The sequence below is a fragment of the Alosa alosa genome, chromosome 23 (genome assembly GCF_017589495.1).
Source record: "Alosa alosa isolate M-15738 ecotype Scorff River chromosome 23, AALO_Geno_1.1, whole genome shotgun sequence".
In the NCBI taxonomy this organism is placed as follows: Eukaryota; Metazoa; Chordata; class Actinopteri; order Clupeiformes; family Clupeidae; genus Alosa; species Alosa alosa.
The window spans coordinates 666183-684874 of NC_063211.1; the positions used below are offsets into that span (position 1 = coordinate 666183).

An 18692-nucleotide genomic window follows, 5' to 3' on the forward strand; every position below is an offset into this window, starting at 1 on the left:
TTTTATACAATGTTAGAAATAAACGCCACATGTTGCCAATATGCGAGTCACCTCGCCTATTGCTGACAGTACACGTTTCCTTTGCGCGGCTGACGGATAGTCTAGCTCCTCCCCTGTCGTGTAGCAGACCCGCTTGACGTTGCAAAGCAGCCCTTTCATTCCTCTACTAGATCTCCATTTTCTTCGACCCGATACACGGGAAAAGCGGGGTGATTAACTGGGAAAATGAATGAAGAATACGACGTCATTGTTCTGGGGACCGGCCTGACGGTATTACCTCTTTTTCAGTCGATGCACATTGTGTAACCTTTCCAATGTTAGTGATTTGCAACCCGTGCCAATCTATGATAACCGCAGATGGCCCGTTTACACTGCCTGTTAGCCTGCAAGCTAGCGGTGGCGACTACGTTGACTGTCGAGCTAATTTTGACTAGCTAGATGTCGAAAACGAGCTAATTGTGGTAGCGCCGGATAAGATAGCTTCTGAGCTAACTATCCACACTAGGCCTCAACAGTGATTTTGTCCGTTTTTTTAATGAAATATGGCTGCATATGCCGTCATTATCATGTATGGTAACGTAAGTTTGGCTTTGGAATTTACAATATCAATTCATGCACTCATTAGCTTAATTAGAGTTAGCTAGCACAACCACACTGGACAGATTAGCTCGCAATCCTCAGACTTGACTAGCTGGCTAGCTCGCTTGCTAGCCAGATTTGACGATACCAAGTTATGTCACATACAAAGGCCAACTTTACGTGTTAAGTAACTTTAACTAACGTTAACTTGTTTGTTTTTGATATTTTTTGTGCATAAAGCACTTGCTATACGGTGACGTTGTGGTATTAAAGGTTGGGTGTTGACTCGGTGCAACTAAACGGGGAAATATGAAATCACTTGGATAGTTTGAGTGAGTGAGTCAAGTCATCATCATCTGTCCAGAAGGAGTAACCAGGGTGGGGAGAGGTTTTCAAACTTTGAGCCATGACGAATCCAGGGCACTGGAAAAGTAACTCCGTACCATTTCATTACGTTTAACGTATTAGTGCATAAACACAGTCACGCCCGGAAGTTTTTGACTTGACCTCATACGTCCCCTTACGACGTTAATGTGTCAGCCAGAAATTTTGTCGGCACAGATGATATTTTCATAGCTTGGCGTTCCATACCGGATGTTTTCTTAAAACACAATGCATTTCATGTTTAACTGGCGAGCTGTCCAGTCGCCCACCTTAAAATAAGTCTCCTGTTATGGATATGGATTTTGATGGGCGAATCAGCAGTTTGTCAACTCTACAGTAAGGCGCAAATGTATGCCCACAGACACCATGAGACGGAAAAACTCGTGATACTCGTGAGTTACAGTACAAGGCTACTCTGGTGGACTCTGGCAGGCCGGGTGGCTAACAGCTTCCGGTCTGCTGATTGTCTAGTGGCCGTGTTTGTCTGGAATGATTGTCAGTAATGAGCGCGCTCCACGCCCCCGTTCTGATGCACGAAATAATGCACTTAACGTGCCTGTCATAGCTGAACCGCATGCAAAACGGTTCGCTAAGAATTCTCATTAATTTCTTCCTCTTCCAGTCAACTTTTTCAAGTTGTGCCCCCCCCCCCCTTCCTCACACATAGCACACATGCCAGATTCCAGTTCCAAAAGGAAAAGGAAGCTGCTTAGGAAGTGTGCAGTGTGTGTGACCGTGGGTATTTTGTTTTAAGTTGGGGACAAATGGAAGAGGCCACATTTCAGTGTGTGTGTGTTAGGTAGTTGTCATAGTGTGGGGTGGGGTGTTTTTCTCTTTGGTGAGGGAACTGAAAGTGAAGGGGAGTTATCAGCAGCTCGCTCTCTGTGCCAAGAGAAGGTGGGGAGTGGATCTTCTGCTAGATTTGCTTCCTGTTCCCAGAACTGTCGACTGTCTCCTCTGTCCACCTCTTTCCTTTCCACAGAATCTAAGCTGACCCCAGGTCAGGGCAGAAATGGCATCAGTGTGTGTGTGTGTGTGTGAGTGAAAGGGCTGAGGTGGTGAAGGAAGAGCTGAAAACAATCTGAGCCAATCACACCTTTTTAAGGCTGCAGATAATTGGATAAGACCAGCCTGTCCCTACTTGCTGTTACTTGAATCCCTCACTCATATTTACACTCTCCCTCTCTCTCTCTCTCTCTCTCTTGCTATCTCTTTTTTTGTATTTGTTTTTTTTTTTTCTTTTTGAACAGGGAGTGTAGGGTAATGGATTTTGTGTTCATAAGGACTAAAATGCATAAGCAGAGTTGGAAGAGTGAGGTTGGGTGTTAGCCAGCCAGCCAGCCAATCAGCTGTAACAACCCACCCCCTGACAGCCAATCAGCTCTAACAACCCGCCCCCTGACAGCCAATCAGTTGTAACCGATGGACCAATAAACCATCAACCAATCACAGCAGATTGATAGGTCATAGCTCAGCAGGATGTCAGCATTGAAGTGTCGAGTGAAATGCCAGCGACAAAAAGGGATGGTTCCTCCACCTGATCCTCTGAATCGAGGCCTGGGCGCTGAGATGTGCTCTGGGCTGGTGAGGAGGAGGAGGAGGTGGAGGAGGAGGACTGCCCAGTCCGCACTTTTTAATGGCCACTCTGTTAAGGTTTAGCATGCTAGCGCTCCCACCTGTTAAGGTTTAGCATGCTAGCGCTCCCACCTGTTAAGGTTTAGCATGCTAGCGCTCCCATTTTGTTAAGGTTTAGCATGCTAGCGCTCCCACCTGTTAAGGTTTAGCATGCTAGCGCTCCCACCTGTTGCGTCATTGTGCTTACCCGTCCATCATTAACCCCACAGAACGGGACCAGTCCACATCACCTGACCAGCCTCGTGCCGAAGAGGGAAAGGTGCATGCTAGGGTGCTGCTGTGAGGACTAGAGTACAAACAGTAGAGTGTTGTTCAGATGAGCAGGTCATCTGTCTGCTGTGAGGACTAGAGTAGGGTTTGGGCCAGGGTTGCAAACAGTAGTGTTGTTCAGATGAGCAGGTCATCTGTCTGCTGTGAGGACTAGAGTAGGGTTTGGGCCAGGGTTACAAACAGTAGTGTTGTTCAGATGACCAGTCTGTTCTGTCTGTTATGTGTGTCATAATGACTGACTCTGGGAAGTTGCTTACAGCTTGATTTCCTTACAGCTGCATGTGAAGAAATGAAGACGAAGGGCCATGTTTTTTCCCTCCATTTCATTAAGGATAATCATGTAGGTTCGTATGAAATCACCAATCACCTCTGTGTGCGTTGAGCACATGCGGGCACTAAGTTTGCCCATCACCCGTCACCTGCGGGCACCGGGTTTGCCCATCACCTGCCACTGGACTCACTGACTAGCCACACCCTCAGACACCATATACAAGTCACATGTCTCTCACCTAGCCACACCCTCAGACACCATATACAAGTCACATGTCGGTCACAGCACGTTTGCATGCTGGAGTACAAATGCGCAGGACTGAGCAGGACACCATGCATCTGCATCTCTATGCTGGACTTGGATCAGCCCAAAGCTGTCATTGTACTCTGCTATTCTCTCATACCATGCCTTGATCAGAAATACTCAAGTCTGCTTATGGAAATGTAAAAGGAGCTTGCTGGACAGACAGGACAAAACAAACATAGGCTAGTTTTTATAATGATAATAATTCAAATACAACATTCAAGTCAGTTGAAACTAGTGAGGGAAATGTGCTGACTGTATAAAAGCAAAGAAAAAGCATAATATGTAAAAACACACACACACTCCTATATCGGGTGGCCTTCGATTTGAAGTTACTGATATTGATTAGGTAGCTTCCTCAAGACTTGAGCACCCAATGAGTAGGGCACCTATAGAAGTGTGGCAGACAGCCTGGCTCAGAGCTATCGTGATCTTACAAGTTTGGGTTGCTTACAAATATAAACACCCACTCCATGGTGAAATAAGGGTTTGAAATGTGGACTGAAAGGGCTGCTTTGCAACAACAGGTTTATGTTGTGCACCACGTTGACTCTTGACTGTGCCAAATGTCAGGTTTCTGTCCTATAAACCTCCACTAGTGTGAGGATCTTTGAGTCGGTGCTTATTCATGTTTTGTTGGAGCTGTTGCGATTTTATGGTATTTGCCGTGTCCCATAAAGGTCAAAGGGCACTACTTTTTATGTCCCGAGTCTATGTGCCATGTTTGGTTTTCTTACATGAAGGTTTTGCTGCTATATGACCTTACTTCCTGTTTGGCCACTTCGCTGTTGATTACGATTAGCTCTGATGGGTAAATACTTCAAATCATAAATCCATTAACTTTATTAACTTTCATTAACTTTTGTGACGCATGGTTTGAAGATCATACACGTCAAGTTTGGTGAAGATGGGACAACATTTTTGACCTGTGAAAATTTAGTTTCGCTTTCGCTAAAATCCAATATGGCAGAAATTGATGTCATGCGTTAACGTCATGTACCTCATTTTAGAATATTGGGCATATGGCTCAGAAGTTAGCTTTCAGCAAGCACACTAATATTATGTTATTTTTTATATGTGATAGTGACTCGTGGTGTTTTGAAAACAAGGTAATGGCATTTATGTTGACATAAGATGGGATAGTAAACTGTATGGAGTTCGGTGACGGTCTGCTATTCTGTTGTCACATTCTTTCTTTTTTAATAATGGAAAACTTCAAAGGCTCTCACAGTAACTCTACTGTGAATTACAGAAGTGTTTCGGTGTGTATATGACAGAGAGAGAGATGCATGAGGTGATAAAAATAATCTCAACACTTCCCCTTGCTTTTGATTTGGTGCGAGTTTTGTAAAGTGTAGCTAGATTTTTTTTATCCTACAGATATTGTTGAAACACTGACACTGCTTTGGCATTTAATGTTTATGTTGTAGAAAGCTTTTTACATATCCAGTGAATTCCTGAGATATTATGCCGTCTTAGTATCACTCTGAGATTGTACATTGGTATTGCGAATAGAGAGGTGTGTATTTTTTTTTGTACTCTGGAAAGCACCTGGAGACATATTTATGTTATGACGCTATATAGGCTAACTGAAAGCACCTGGAGACATATTCATGTTATGACACTATATAGGCTAACTGAAAGCACCTGGAGACATTCATGTTATGACGCTATATAGGCTAACTGAAATTTAATTGAACTAAATTTGTGCCTTTGAGAGGGGTACCGCCCCTTTTTTCAAGTTCCAGAATGGTCCTAGTTGTCTGCTCATTTCTGGGGTCAGGGGTCAGGCCATCTAGTTACTGAAACTAAAACGCAACCTCATGTGACTGTGCCAACCTAGACCTTAACCTGTAGTCTATATACTCTGTGAGCTGACGGCAGTTTGGTGCGTGCGTGGTTGTGTTCTGTGTATTTGTACGCTTGGTAGCTAATGTGATAAGGCCTCATCCTCACTCTGTACTGAGTTTTCCCCGTAAAGCCTTTTCCTTCCAAAGGGAAACCGCACAGGAATTTTAAGTAGACTTCTCCGTTCTCCGCCTTTGAAATTCTTCCTTCTGTTAATGCAAACCAGACACACGCACACACACGTACACGTGTACACACACATTCCAATTTTATGCTGATCTTTGACCAAACAGAAGTGCTACTGCTTACCTTCTCATAAACCATAACCGCTGCTAAGTGATCACAACACACACTCACACACATTCCAACCTTCATGTACATTCTGACCACACACATACGCTATTGTTTATCTTCTCATGAACCATAACCACTGTTGGCGCTCACACACACTTCCTCTCCACCTAGAGAACAGGAACACCTTCTGTCTGTATACAACTCTATAGCCTGTTCTGGTGATGGAGGATCTCTATGTATTTGCATAGTAGCCACTTTAGTCAGAGACTTTCTAATGTGGAGACACAGCACTCAAAAAATACTCCATAGAAATGCATGGGGCTAGTTTGTCACGCCAATATGGCCGTTGTCTACACATATCCCACCCCTTCCTCGGCAAAACGTCGACATGTGAATTAGTGTTGCACGGTGTATCGAGACTAAAAAGGTATCACGATGCCTTCACGCAAAAAACTATATGATTTCCGACGTTTTTAGAATCGATACTTTATTAAAATTAACGTTCTGTATCTGCGTGAACTGCTGCTCTCACTGCTCCTTGCACGCATATAGGCAAGTGGGCGTGTCAAGTAGGCAGCTCTGAGTGAGTGAGTGCGCAGCCAACGTCAACATACTGTAGTTCTTTGCCGACCGTCCTCGGCCTTGTGGATAAAACAAAAGGTGAAGTGAAATCGGCAACTATTTCGGATACATTGCGAATAGTGAAGGCAAGCCATCAGGTACATAGAGGCCCGTTTGTGAAATATGTTTCAAAGTCATTTAAAAGCAGTAGGCTACGCATGGAACTTGGCTAAACACCTCGCAGACATATCCCAACATTTTTGTTCAAAGAACGGCAGGTTAACGAATATGCTATAGAAAACACGACTACATGGTTAGTGCCAAGTTCTTCTCTTCTGTTTTAGTCTAGCCTAAGTGAAACGAGTATGGTTCTCTGGGATAAAGCGAACCTTCCTTCATCAATGAATTTTGACGAGACATAACAAGCTGTAATCATAGGGTGCCAACGTGATGAAACCGCAATGTTCACGCCAGAATAACATTACCATAACTTGTAAACAATCTATTTCATGTTCGGTCAGTACTACTGGTAATATTTGTCATGGCATGTAGACTGCAATTTGTTCAATAAGCATTGCCCAGATGTAGGATAGGCTACCCAAAATGCGCTAATTAAAGCCCACAGCATATAATACCACCAAAGTGTGTTGAGTCCTAATAATAATAGCGGCTTATTGTTACGTGGTAGCAAATCATGTTATTAAAGAAATAGACGTAGGCTAATGTAGGAATGCACACAGACATATTGCAACAGGTAATGGTGTAGGCCTATCTGACGAAGACCTGATTGGTTGGAATGTCGAACTTGTACACTGGCCGCAAAGAAGACTATCCTCACATTTTTCCATTTGCAACTGTCAAAGAAATCCCATGAACACGGGAAGGCCTAGGGAAGCCTATACTGTACATCAGATGGCCTAAAGATTAGGCCCCTCTGCATAGCATTCAGTTATTTGCATGCAGTAATTTCAACACTGACCTTGATCTAGCCTAGTTTGGCTATTTAAAGATACTTTATTGGCAAAACACAACACAATGTAAATGAATTATAACAAAAAATAAAGGACTTAATCACACAAAGTAGGCCTACTATTTTACTGACTATAAAAATAATAATTATGTAGGAAGTTTAGAACCCAGAATTGACCTGCACACTACAAAAGTGCACCGAATTCAACACAAATGACTCAATACACTTGGAGGAGGTATGAGTCCTTTCTTTTCCAGATATCTTAGGATTTCGCCGTAGTATCGTTTCAGTATCGAGCATCGTGATATTTATGGCAGGTATCGTATCGAAGTCATAATTTTGGTATCGTGACAACACTAATGTGAATACATTGAGCCAATCATGTGGTGTGATGTGAATACATTGAGCCAATCATATGGTGTGTTGTGAAGACATCGTGCCAATGATGTGTTGTGATCTCGCTGCTGGAGCAAGATTGGTGTCGTGAAGCCTTGCGCACGTGCATTTCTGCCGAAATGGATGCCTGACGAGTGCCCAAAAAGCGTTATCATATGGCCGCCGAGTGGAGGGACTTGCCTAAAAGGACTTTGCTTTAGTCTGCTGTCTTGATAGGAAGTGCTTGACCCCTCCCCCTTCCTCACTTTCTGCCCAATAGGAATGCATCCTGTCAGGGATCATGTCCGTGAAGGGGAAGAAGGTGCTGCACATGGACCGCAACACCTACTACGGAGGAGAGAGCGCCTCCATAACACCCCTGGAGGATGTGAGTTATACACACACACACACACACACACACACACACACACACACACATTTCAGTGATCTGATGGTTTTGAGAGTGCCTCCATAACACCACTGGAGGATGTGAGTGATACATTTCAGTGATCTGATGGTTTGAACTACATATTGTGCACATGGTCATACCAAAACATGAAACTCTAAAGAAATAGAGAAACATAGTATGTCAGTAAGGTTTTAATGTGTGTGTGTGTGTGTGTCTGCAGCTCTATAAACGGTTCAACATGCCTGGCAGTCCACCTGATTCCATGGGGAAAGGCCGTGACTGGAATGTGGATCTCATCCCCAAGTTTCTCATGGCCAATGGTAACACTCATTACTAATATGTGCGCACACACACACACACACCCCTCTTACACTTTATCTCTATACTTCACACACACGCACTCATTACTAATATGTGCACACACACACACACCCCTCTTACACTCTATACCTCACACACACTCACTACTAATATGTGCGCACACACACACACACCCCTCTTACACTCTATACCTCTCACACACACACACTTCCCAAATGTACACTCACACACCAAGCCCTTACACACACAGTCTTTATCACTCTCTCTTGCACACACCAGTGTTTCCCATACATTGACTAATCTGTGGCGGGCCGCCACGAAATCAAAACTGGCCGCCACACAATAATGTTCTACGGTGAACTATTTAAAGGACAAGTTCGGTATTTTACACTTAAAGCCCTGTTTTCAGGTCGTTTCTGATGAAATAGAATGGTTATGATTGAAATTTGGACACATGCTGTTGGTCTGAGAATTTTCCACCTCCACAATGGCTGCATGGAACAATCCTTTCTAAAACGCATTAAACTTTCGTTTACAAAGACGTGAAACTCCCCGAGTGGTCAGGGGTGTTCACTGATATGCTCACAGAAAAATCGCTGCAAAAGATGCTTTCCAACAGGTTTTATCGTAGTTTTTGTGCAACTCCATTGACTTGTATTGGATGTACAGTGAGGTACGGCAGTACTCCGCTGCCGGAAACGGAAATGGGGTTGTTTGTATTCTTTCTGTAGTCTTCAGACATGAAAACTCCTCACCTTTTGGCGAAATTCGCCGTTTTGAATCCAAAACAGGGGACTTATGTGGTTCGCGCAGATCCTATGAGAAAATATTGTGGGGGTATGGGGTTACAACCGAGTTTACAAATCACGCGCAGACGCTAACGCATCTTGATGCGTTGTAAGACAAGAGCCCAATTAAAAACTTGTCTGATCCAGCATCGATTATGTGAATGCATGCTTTTACCCTATTTAAACAGTGGAAGCTAAATTTTGCCGCGGATGCAACGCGAACAGAGCGCTTGCGCAGTTGCGCTGGAATAGCCTCCCTGTCTGTGTGACTACAGATATATGCGTCTGAAATGTCAGCAGGAATGTGAGCCCGGCGAGGAAAGATGCTTATTGAGGTCACAGGTGGGCTAGTTGAAACGTTCAACTTCTGTCAGAAAAAGACATTGAGATTGGTCTAGCAACGTAGCATAGGCTGTTGTTAAAGTTAGGGATATTGGACAAAAATATAGACATAACAAGTTCATTTGATGAAGAATATGTGCAATTTGAGCCATCTAGATCGACAAAAGGTGAAGCAAATAGGCATACTTTATTAGTATAGCAAAGGCTAATGTGAATAACTAAATAGTTGATTTAAATGCGCCTAAACTGGGCTGCTGCATTTTGTCGAGTTCAGAGACAAAAACAGTGTTTGACATGGTAATGCCGTCTTTTAAGAAACGCTCAGTGGCCTGACGAAGCGGCGGTCATATAGGTTTAGTCAGATTTTTTTTTTTTTCGCATGTCCAAATTTCCGTCAAGGATTCCCGGGACACTGTAAGACCGGGGTACACGAAACTTGGTGGGCATGTAACCCCACATGGATAGCATGGAACCATCGTTTTTCGTTTTGATCTTTAGCCCCCCCGCTGGACTGGACCCCCCGAAAGGAGGGTAGGGCAGACACAGTTTTCTGTGAATATCTTGAGAACCGTAGGGTTTTTGTATGTTGATCTCAAAGGGCCATGTCAACCCATTCCATAACCACTCATTTCATGTATAACGCCACCTAGCTAAACACAAAAAGTAAAATGAGGTGTTGTAATCGCAGGTATCTGTGACCCAACATAGTCAAAACTGCACGAAAATTGGAATTGTAGGATCATTATGACACCCTCTGAATGCACGCCAAGTTTAGGTGGAATTCCGCTCATGGGGGCCACACAATAAATTAATTTATGTTACTATACACCAACTGGCCTGTAGGTGGCCGGAGACAGTTTTCTGTGAATATCTCGAGAACCGTGGGGCCTAGGAGGTCCACCTTTTTTTTGTATGTTAGTCTTAAGGGGGCATGTCAACCTATCCCATTACCACTTATTTCATGTATAGCGCCACCTAGTTAAAAATTAAAACGCAAAACATAAGGTGTTTTCATCACAATATCTCTGGCTGACATGGTCAAAACTGCACGAAATTGAAAGTGTAGGATCATTATGACACCCTCCGAATACATGGCAAATTTCGTGGACTTTCGTTTATGGGGGGCATTACAATAAAATAATTTATGTGTACATTTAGTGACCGTACACCAACAAGGATTCCCGGGACACTGAAAGACCGGGGTACACTAAACTTGGTGGGCATGTAACCCCTTCATGGATAGCATGGAACCATCGTTTTTCGTTTTGATCTGTAGCCCCCCCCGCTGGACTGGACCCCCCGAAAGGAGGGTAGGGCAGACACAGTTTTCTGTGAATATCTTGAGAACCGTAGGGCCTAGGATGACCAATTTTTTGCCTAGGTTTGCCTCCAGGGGTCAGGTAAACCCATTCCATATACACACATGTGCATAAACAGATACACACGCACACACATATATTCACAGTAATCCAGTGTTGTATAAAGTACTAGAAAGCAATACTTGAGTAAAAGTACAAGTATCGTACTAGAAAAAGACTTTGGTAGAAGTGAAATTTACCTTTTAGAATATTACTTAAGTAAAAGTCTTAAAGTATCTGATATATACAGTACTTAAGTATCAAAAGTAATTTTCTGATATTTAATGTACTTAAGTATTTGAAGTAAAAGTAAAAAGCAAGAGGTTTTATTTTGAACTTTTTTTGTGAACTTTATTTTGGCTTTCTTATAGTAAAGCATAAAGCATATTCAGGGTTCCCATATCTTCTTAATCTCACTTAAAATCACATTATTTTCTAGGACTTTTCAGGCACAATTCTCTTAAGTTCAAAGAACAAACAGCATATTTTTAGAGCTGATGTTAAAGAAAAAAACAGAAACAGAAATTTCACTTTTGTATGAACTTCAGGTAAAAATGAAAAATAAATAACTTATTTCTTTAAAAAAAAAAAATGACCTGCTTGTAGGGAGAACATTTTGGTCATGTGGTATGAGCATTTCTAGGGCTTACTCCCCAGGTCACCATCTCGCTCTCTCACACACATACACACACACACACACACACACACACACACACACACACACACACACACACACAGGCCACCTATGTCCAGCAGCTACGAATATGCCAGTCATCAGTTGAAACTGAAAAGGTGTTCATCTTCAAAAGAAGCTTGTTTTCAAAGTTGCCAGAATTCAGTGCCTGGGAGTTTCAGGCCCAAGACTAGCCAACGTTTTACATAGTGATAAATAAGAGATAAATTAAGCAACATTTCAGCTCTTACTATCCTGTAGTTTTTATTAGTACCATGGCTCAACAAATGTGTAATAATAATTCACTTCAACTGAGAAGTTAACAAAAAATATTCCACTATTCCACAAGTTAACAAAAACAGAAAGAAAGAAAGAAAGAAAGAAAGCCTTTGAAATGTAGCCTATCCCACGCTTCCACAAAGAGGCATATTGACTAATGTATAGGCTACATGTTTTTTGCATGGGTCGGCTATATTGTTGTTTGGTGATTTAGCCTGCTCCTTTACTACACCCTCTTCTAGGCAAACAAGGCATACAGGCATATCATGTAGGGTAATTGCTCTTTCTTACATTAAATAACTTTAATTTATCCTCTGTACTTGTCATGGCCTCCTCATCACTAATTTCGGGCTCATCATTTTCACTGGTCGACTGGTTGATCTGCTGCTCAGTCTCTCCTGGCCTCTTTCTACCATCCATCCTTCCTGACGCTTGTGTCTACTGTAGGGCCGGCTTGGCTATCCATATCTGAGAAAACTTTTTTGGAAAAGACGGGCTATATGGGCCCAACCAACTCTTTTTGGGAGGGGAGAACTCCCTCGCGTAGGTTACAACCCATGCAGAGGCATTGCATTGGTGTCATGCACAGAATGCGGAACGTGTCCTACTTTAAGAAAAGATACACTAACGTGACAAATGTCAATATTTTTTTCCTCGACCGGCCCAAAAGTGAAGCGGCCCACCGGGAATTCTCCCAATTACCTAATCCGGGCCTGATTCAGTCTTACTCTTCTTGGACTGAAGACAAGTCCTGCGATGCTAAATAGCCTTTCTCAGGCCGCTGCGGCAGGTAGCGGAGTGTTTAGCTTCACTCCACGGGTGTATGACGTTTTCTTCACCACTACCCTGTTCACCGAGTTCACCACTATGGTCGGGGTGGTCGTCTATGATAACAGGAGCTCCTCCAGTAGGTGCTAGTGCTTCCATGGCGGCCTCCTCCTTTAGCAACAAACAAGCGCTGAAATAGAGCGCACAGCGTAATGCAATCTAGGACCAGTGATTCGCAAAACCTCCCTTATTGCAGTCACACACATTTCTTCTAATTTTTTGTTTTAGTAACGAGTAACGAAGATGCTTAGTGGAAATATAACGGAGTAAAAGTATACATTTTATCTAGGAAATGTAGTGGAGTAAAAGTGAAAGTTGACATAAATTTAAATAGAGAAGTAAAGTACAGATACGTGAAATTTCTACTTAAGTACAGTAACGAAGTATTTGTACTCCGTTACATTACAACACTGCAGTAATTCTACGTATGACACATACTCACACAGTAGACATATATACGCATGCATGCACATGCACACACACAGGCACATAAACAGGCAAACACACAAGCACATGCACGCACACCCACCCACATAAACATGTACACGCACACATGCACACAATTCAAGAATTTCTCAATTATGAACAGGCAAGATGGGGGTGGGGTTGTATAAAATGTATTTTACATGTGAAATCTATGAACTAATCATGTTTTGGTACTTGTTGTCTAGCAGATACCAGTGAGAATTGAGTGTGCATAATGCAATTCAGTGAGACAGTTAGAATCATAGATGCCTTTCAGCGTGACTTATTTTTGTGGAAAACATGTGCTGGACTGGGCGGCGGTCATATTTTGTACCGCTCTGCGGTACATCTAGTTTATTACCTGGTTTGGTCCAAAAAATATTAAGACTTATTCTAATAGTCTACTATGAAGTGTCCATTAGGCCTATGAAATCTTCAGAAATGTCTGATAACTTCAGGCACAAAGAAATAAATAAGGAGAGAAAGAAAAATCATGTAGATTACTGAGGAGAGGGGGGCTGAAAGTATGTTGCCAAACAGCGCAAGTGGGCCCCATCACACTTAGGCCCAAGCCAAAAAAAAAGAAATGGGGGTTTCTTTTTTGTTGTGAGAGTGTTTCTACTTATCTCAATAAGCAAAATAATTAAAGAGCCTATGTTGAGTACAAATATGTCTTCTGAAGGCCTAAACGGAGCCCAGCCAAAAACTCCAATAAAACTTTGATCAACTTTGAGGGACAGCTATGACCATGCAGGATCATCCAGACCAAACGTGATGATTTTGCTACATACTATTCCTATTTATGTACCAGCATGCAAAATTTGAGCCTCCTACATGGTTTAGTTTGTGCACTATGGGTTTGTGAACTTTGACAAAAAAAAGAGGCCGAACAAAATCGGCACCCCCCTCCCCCAGTAAAACTGGCTGTATCTTGGAAAGTATTGATCTTACATAAAATAAATTTTACAGTGTGTCTCCTGGGTAACATAGGTACATCTGGTATTTTACCTAAGTGCGTGGGCCCTGGTTGAATTGACGTGGAATGACCCATATAATTAAAATACTGCCAATGTCTGTTTGCAAAAATGCATTTACAACAAAATGGCATATAGCAACAAACTTGGGGACAAGCTTGCATATAGCGACAAACTTGTTAAGTCAACACTGACAAGGCTCAACATATTATTACACCTCTGATGCTGAGGAAGGGGTCCCTACAGCTAAACCAAAGTCATTTTGACACACACATGTGGCGCGCGCGCGCGCACACGATTCTTAAGCATGCTCGCTCACGATTCTTAAGCATGCTCTCTCACTCCTTCTCACTCCCACAAACACACACATACATACACACAGCACTGCTGTCAGGATGGCTGGACTCATATGCACACCAGCTGTGGCTAGAGGGAGGGGCCTATCTGTGCCAGCTGCATTCCGTGCACCAGCTGCTCTGGTTGCCCTGGCAACAGCAATGACCAGAATGAAGGGTATTGGATGTGGACAGCTCCAGAGTTCAGATCACATCAATCATGTACTCACACTCACACCACTGCATTCTTATGTGCGCACACACACCAAAGCTCTTAAATCATCTCTGTACACTTAAGGAGTGTATTCCACGTTGAAGTAATTCTTAGACATTTGCCACATTCCATGAAATTTGTCACACAGCCAAAACAAGCAAAAAAGTACCTCTGAGGGTAATTACTTAATTTGACTTCCTCTAAAAGGCTAGTTTACACAAGTTCACTATGTTTTTGCATGTGTCTGCATGAGTCCTGCATGTGTCTGTAGCGTATAATAACTCTCCGTGGATGTGTCTGTAGCGTATAATAACTCTCCGTGGTTCCTCCCTGGGCAGGCCAGCTGGTTCGTATGCTGCTGATCACTCAGGTGACGCGTTACCTGGACTTCAAGGTGATCGAGGGCAGCTACGTCTACAAGAAGGGCTCCATCTACAAGGTGCCGTCCACTGAGACTGAGGCGCTAGCATCGAGTGAGTACCCCGGACCTTAGGGGTCCTGAGAGAGAAACAACAACACATTACACCTCAGGATTAAATATGGCGCAGTTCATTTGAATAAAGAGGTCACTTAGTTAACAATGTTTCACAAGAGGACAAAACATCTTGCTATAAACCACAGCATTTGGCTTTTTTATGTTACACATTCATGCAAATAATCAGAATTCTTAGTTTATCGACTGACTTCAAAACAATTGAAATTTCCATCTACTTGTACTGTGTTACAAAATACAAACATGCAGGAAGAAAAATGCACACATTTAGCATTGGCAGAGAATCTGTAAGTTATTGTGACATTACGCTGAAAAGGAAGTAGATGGTTAGAGTTTGGTAGATTTGGCCAAAGACCACATGTGACCGTAGGTGGAGATGCTTTGATGTCAGCACTTCCAACGGCCAGCAAGCTTCTAGAACACGGCTCAGCCCCCACAGTTCCAACCTGTTTGTAATCCTGCAGGTCTCATGGGTCTCTTTGAGAAGAGGCGCTTCCGTAAGTTCCTGGTCTTCGTCGCCAACTTCGATGAGAACGACCCTAAAACCATGGAAGGAGTGGACCCCAAAAAAACCACCATGCGTGATGTCTACAAGAAGTTCGACCTGGGACAGGATGTAATGGACTTCACAGGCCATGCCCTAGCGCTCTACCGCACAGATGAGTGAGTCTCACACACACACACACACACACACACACACATGCCCTAGCGCTCTACCGCACAGATGAGTGAGTCTCTCACACACACACACACACACACACACACACACCATGCCCTAGCGCTCTACTGCACAGATGAGTGAGTCACACACACACACACACACACACACATACACACACACACACACCATGCCCTAGCGCTCTACCGCACAGATGAGTGAGTCACACACACACACACACACACACACACACACCATGCCCTAGCGCTCTACCGCACAGATGAGTGAGTCTCTCACACACACACACACACACACACACCATGCCCTAGCGCTCTACGGCACAGATGAGTGAGTCTCACACACACAAACACACACACACACACCATGCCCTAGCGCTCTACGGCACAGATGAGTGAGTCTCACACACACAAACACACACACACACACCATGCCCTAGCTTCTACTGGCACAGATGAGTGAGTCTCACACACACAAACACACACACACACACACCATGCCCTAGCGCTCTACGGCACAGATGAGTGAGTCTCACACACACACACACGCACACAGATATATGTTCTTTTTTGCACTGATATGTCTGACACGCATTTAGTTTTTTATATTAACGCACACACACACACACACACACACACACACACACACACACACACACACACACACAGATATATGTTCTTTTTTGCACTGATATGTCTGACACACATTTAGTTTTCTATATTAACACACGCACACACACACACACACACACACACACACAGAGAGATATGTTCTTTTTTGCACTGATATGTCTGACACACATTTAGTTTTCTATATTAGCACACACACACACACAGATATATGTTCTTTTTTGCACTGTAATGTCTGACACGCATTTAGTTTTTTATATTAAAACACACACACACACATACACACAGATATATGTTCTTTTTTGACTGATATGTCTGACAAACATTTAGTTTTCTATATTAACACACACACACACACCTTGCTCCAAGAGAGCTCTAGAAATGACTCGAGTTCAATGTACAGCGGGGAAAATAAATATTGAACACGTCAACATTTTTTTTCAGTAAGTATTCTTCCAGAGATGCTATTCGCATAAAATGTTCTAGAGACATTAGTATTAACTTAGGTAATCCACACATATTAAAAAATCCAAACATTAATGTCCCTAAGTAGAGTTATGAGTAAAAACATGGAATGGCACAGGGAAAAGGTATTGAACACACTAAGAAAAAACAAGTACACAAGAAGTACACAAAGGCAAGGAATGGCAAGGAACGAGCTGGAATCTATACATAGTTAGAGAGTAATTATCCCTCCTATCTGTGCAAATTAATGTAAGCTGGGTTATTACATATTGATGAGCTATAAAAAGGTTTTTCGTTACCAAGTTGTCACACAAGAAACATGTCATGATGGGTAAAAGCAAAGAGCTCTTCCAAGACCTTTACAACATTATTGTTGCAAAACATATCAATGGAACTGGTTACAGATGCATTTTAAAACTTCAGAATCATCCAGCAAGTAGTATTGGAGCCATTATCTGCAAGTGGAAGGAACATTACTGCATCATCAACTGGCCATGCACAGGATCTCCTCACAAGATTTCTGACCAGGAAGTCAGAAGGATAGTCAGAAGTGTAGCCTAAGAGCCAAGGACCACTCCAGAAAGACTTGGAGGCAGCAGGTTCAATTGTTACAGAGAAAATCATAGGTAATGCACTCCACCGCCATGGCCTCTATGCACGCTTACCCCACATGACTCTATTACTGAAGAAAAACATGTCGAAGCTTATTGAAAGTTTGCTACACAACATTTGGACAAGCCTATTAAATACTAAGAGAATGTATTCTGGTCAGGTGAGAGCCAAATTTAACTCTTTGGATGTCATACTACACACCATATTTGGAGGAGAAATGGCACTGTGCATCACCCTAAAAATACCATACCAACAGTAAAGTTTGGAGGTGGAGGCATCACGGTGTGGGGCTGTTTTTCATCTCATGGTACTGGCAGACTTCATACAGTTGAAGAAATGATGAATGGAGCCATTTTTTCTGGGAGAATCTTGCCATCCACCAGAACAATGAGGATGAGACATGGCTAGACCTTCCAGCAGGACAATGAGGATGAGACATGGCTAGACCCTCCAGCAGGACAATGAGGATGAGACATGGCTAGACCCTCCAGCAGGACAATGATCCAAAGCATTCAGCAAAGGAAACTCTCAATTGGTTTCAGAGAAAGGAAATTCAGGCCCTGACTTAAATCCAATTGAACAGTTCTGGAAGTTACCTAAAGATCAGGATTTACAAGAGGGACCCCTGGAATCTTTAATATTAAAAGACTATCTGTTTAAAACAATGGGCCAAAATCCTGAATACTGCGACTGATTAGTTTCGTCATAGAGGAAATGCCTTGAAGCTCTCATTACATTACAAAGGGTTTTCCACAAAGTATTTAAGAAATTTCATTAGGCGTGTTCAATACTTTTTTCCTGTGGCATTCCACTTTTTTACACATAACTCTACTTATGAACATTAATTTTGTTTTGTTTTTATATGTGTGGATTACCTAAGTTAATACTAATGTCTGGTGAAAATTTCATGCAAATAGCCTCACTGGAAGTATACTTACTGAAAAAAATGTTGACGTGTTCAATATTTATTTTCCCCGCTGTATATTAGTGAAGTCATGTTCGTGTGTGTGTAGCTACGTGGACCAACCGTGCATTGAGTTCAATGTATGTTAGTGAAGTCATGTTAATGGTATTTCTTGTGTGTGTGTAGCTACCTGGACCAGCCGTGCATTGACACCTTCCACAGGATCAAGCTGTACAGTGAGTCTCTGGCTCGCTACGGCAAGAGTCCTTACCTGTACCCTCTGTACGGCCTTGGGGAGTTACCTCAGGGCTTTGCCAGGTGATCACTCACACACACACACTAACAACACACACGCTCCTGTTCAACGCACACAAAATACACACTCATTTCAAACACACTGGCCCTCATTTATCAACCAAACATAGAAACCAGCGCAG

General features: G+C 42.8%; 1 protein-coding gene across 1 annotated transcript in view; it reads left to right on the top strand.

Moving 5' to 3' along the window:
• The first annotated feature begins 118 nt into the window (after positions 1-118).
• Positions 119-18692, top strand: part of gdi2 (GDP dissociation inhibitor 2) — a 28388-nt gene continuing 9814 nt past the window's right edge. The window contains exons 1-6 of the mRNA XM_048234968.1: positions 119-270; positions 7771-7878; positions 8120-8219; positions 14815-14949; positions 15434-15632; positions 18442-18573. Of these exons, the coding sequence (XP_048090925.1) occupies positions 226-270; positions 7771-7878; positions 8120-8219; positions 14815-14949; positions 15434-15632; positions 18442-18573 (719 nt within the window). The 5' untranslated portion in view covers positions 119-225. The remainder of the gene's footprint in view (positions 271-7770; positions 7879-8119; positions 8220-14814; positions 14950-15433; positions 15633-18441; positions 18574-18692) is intronic.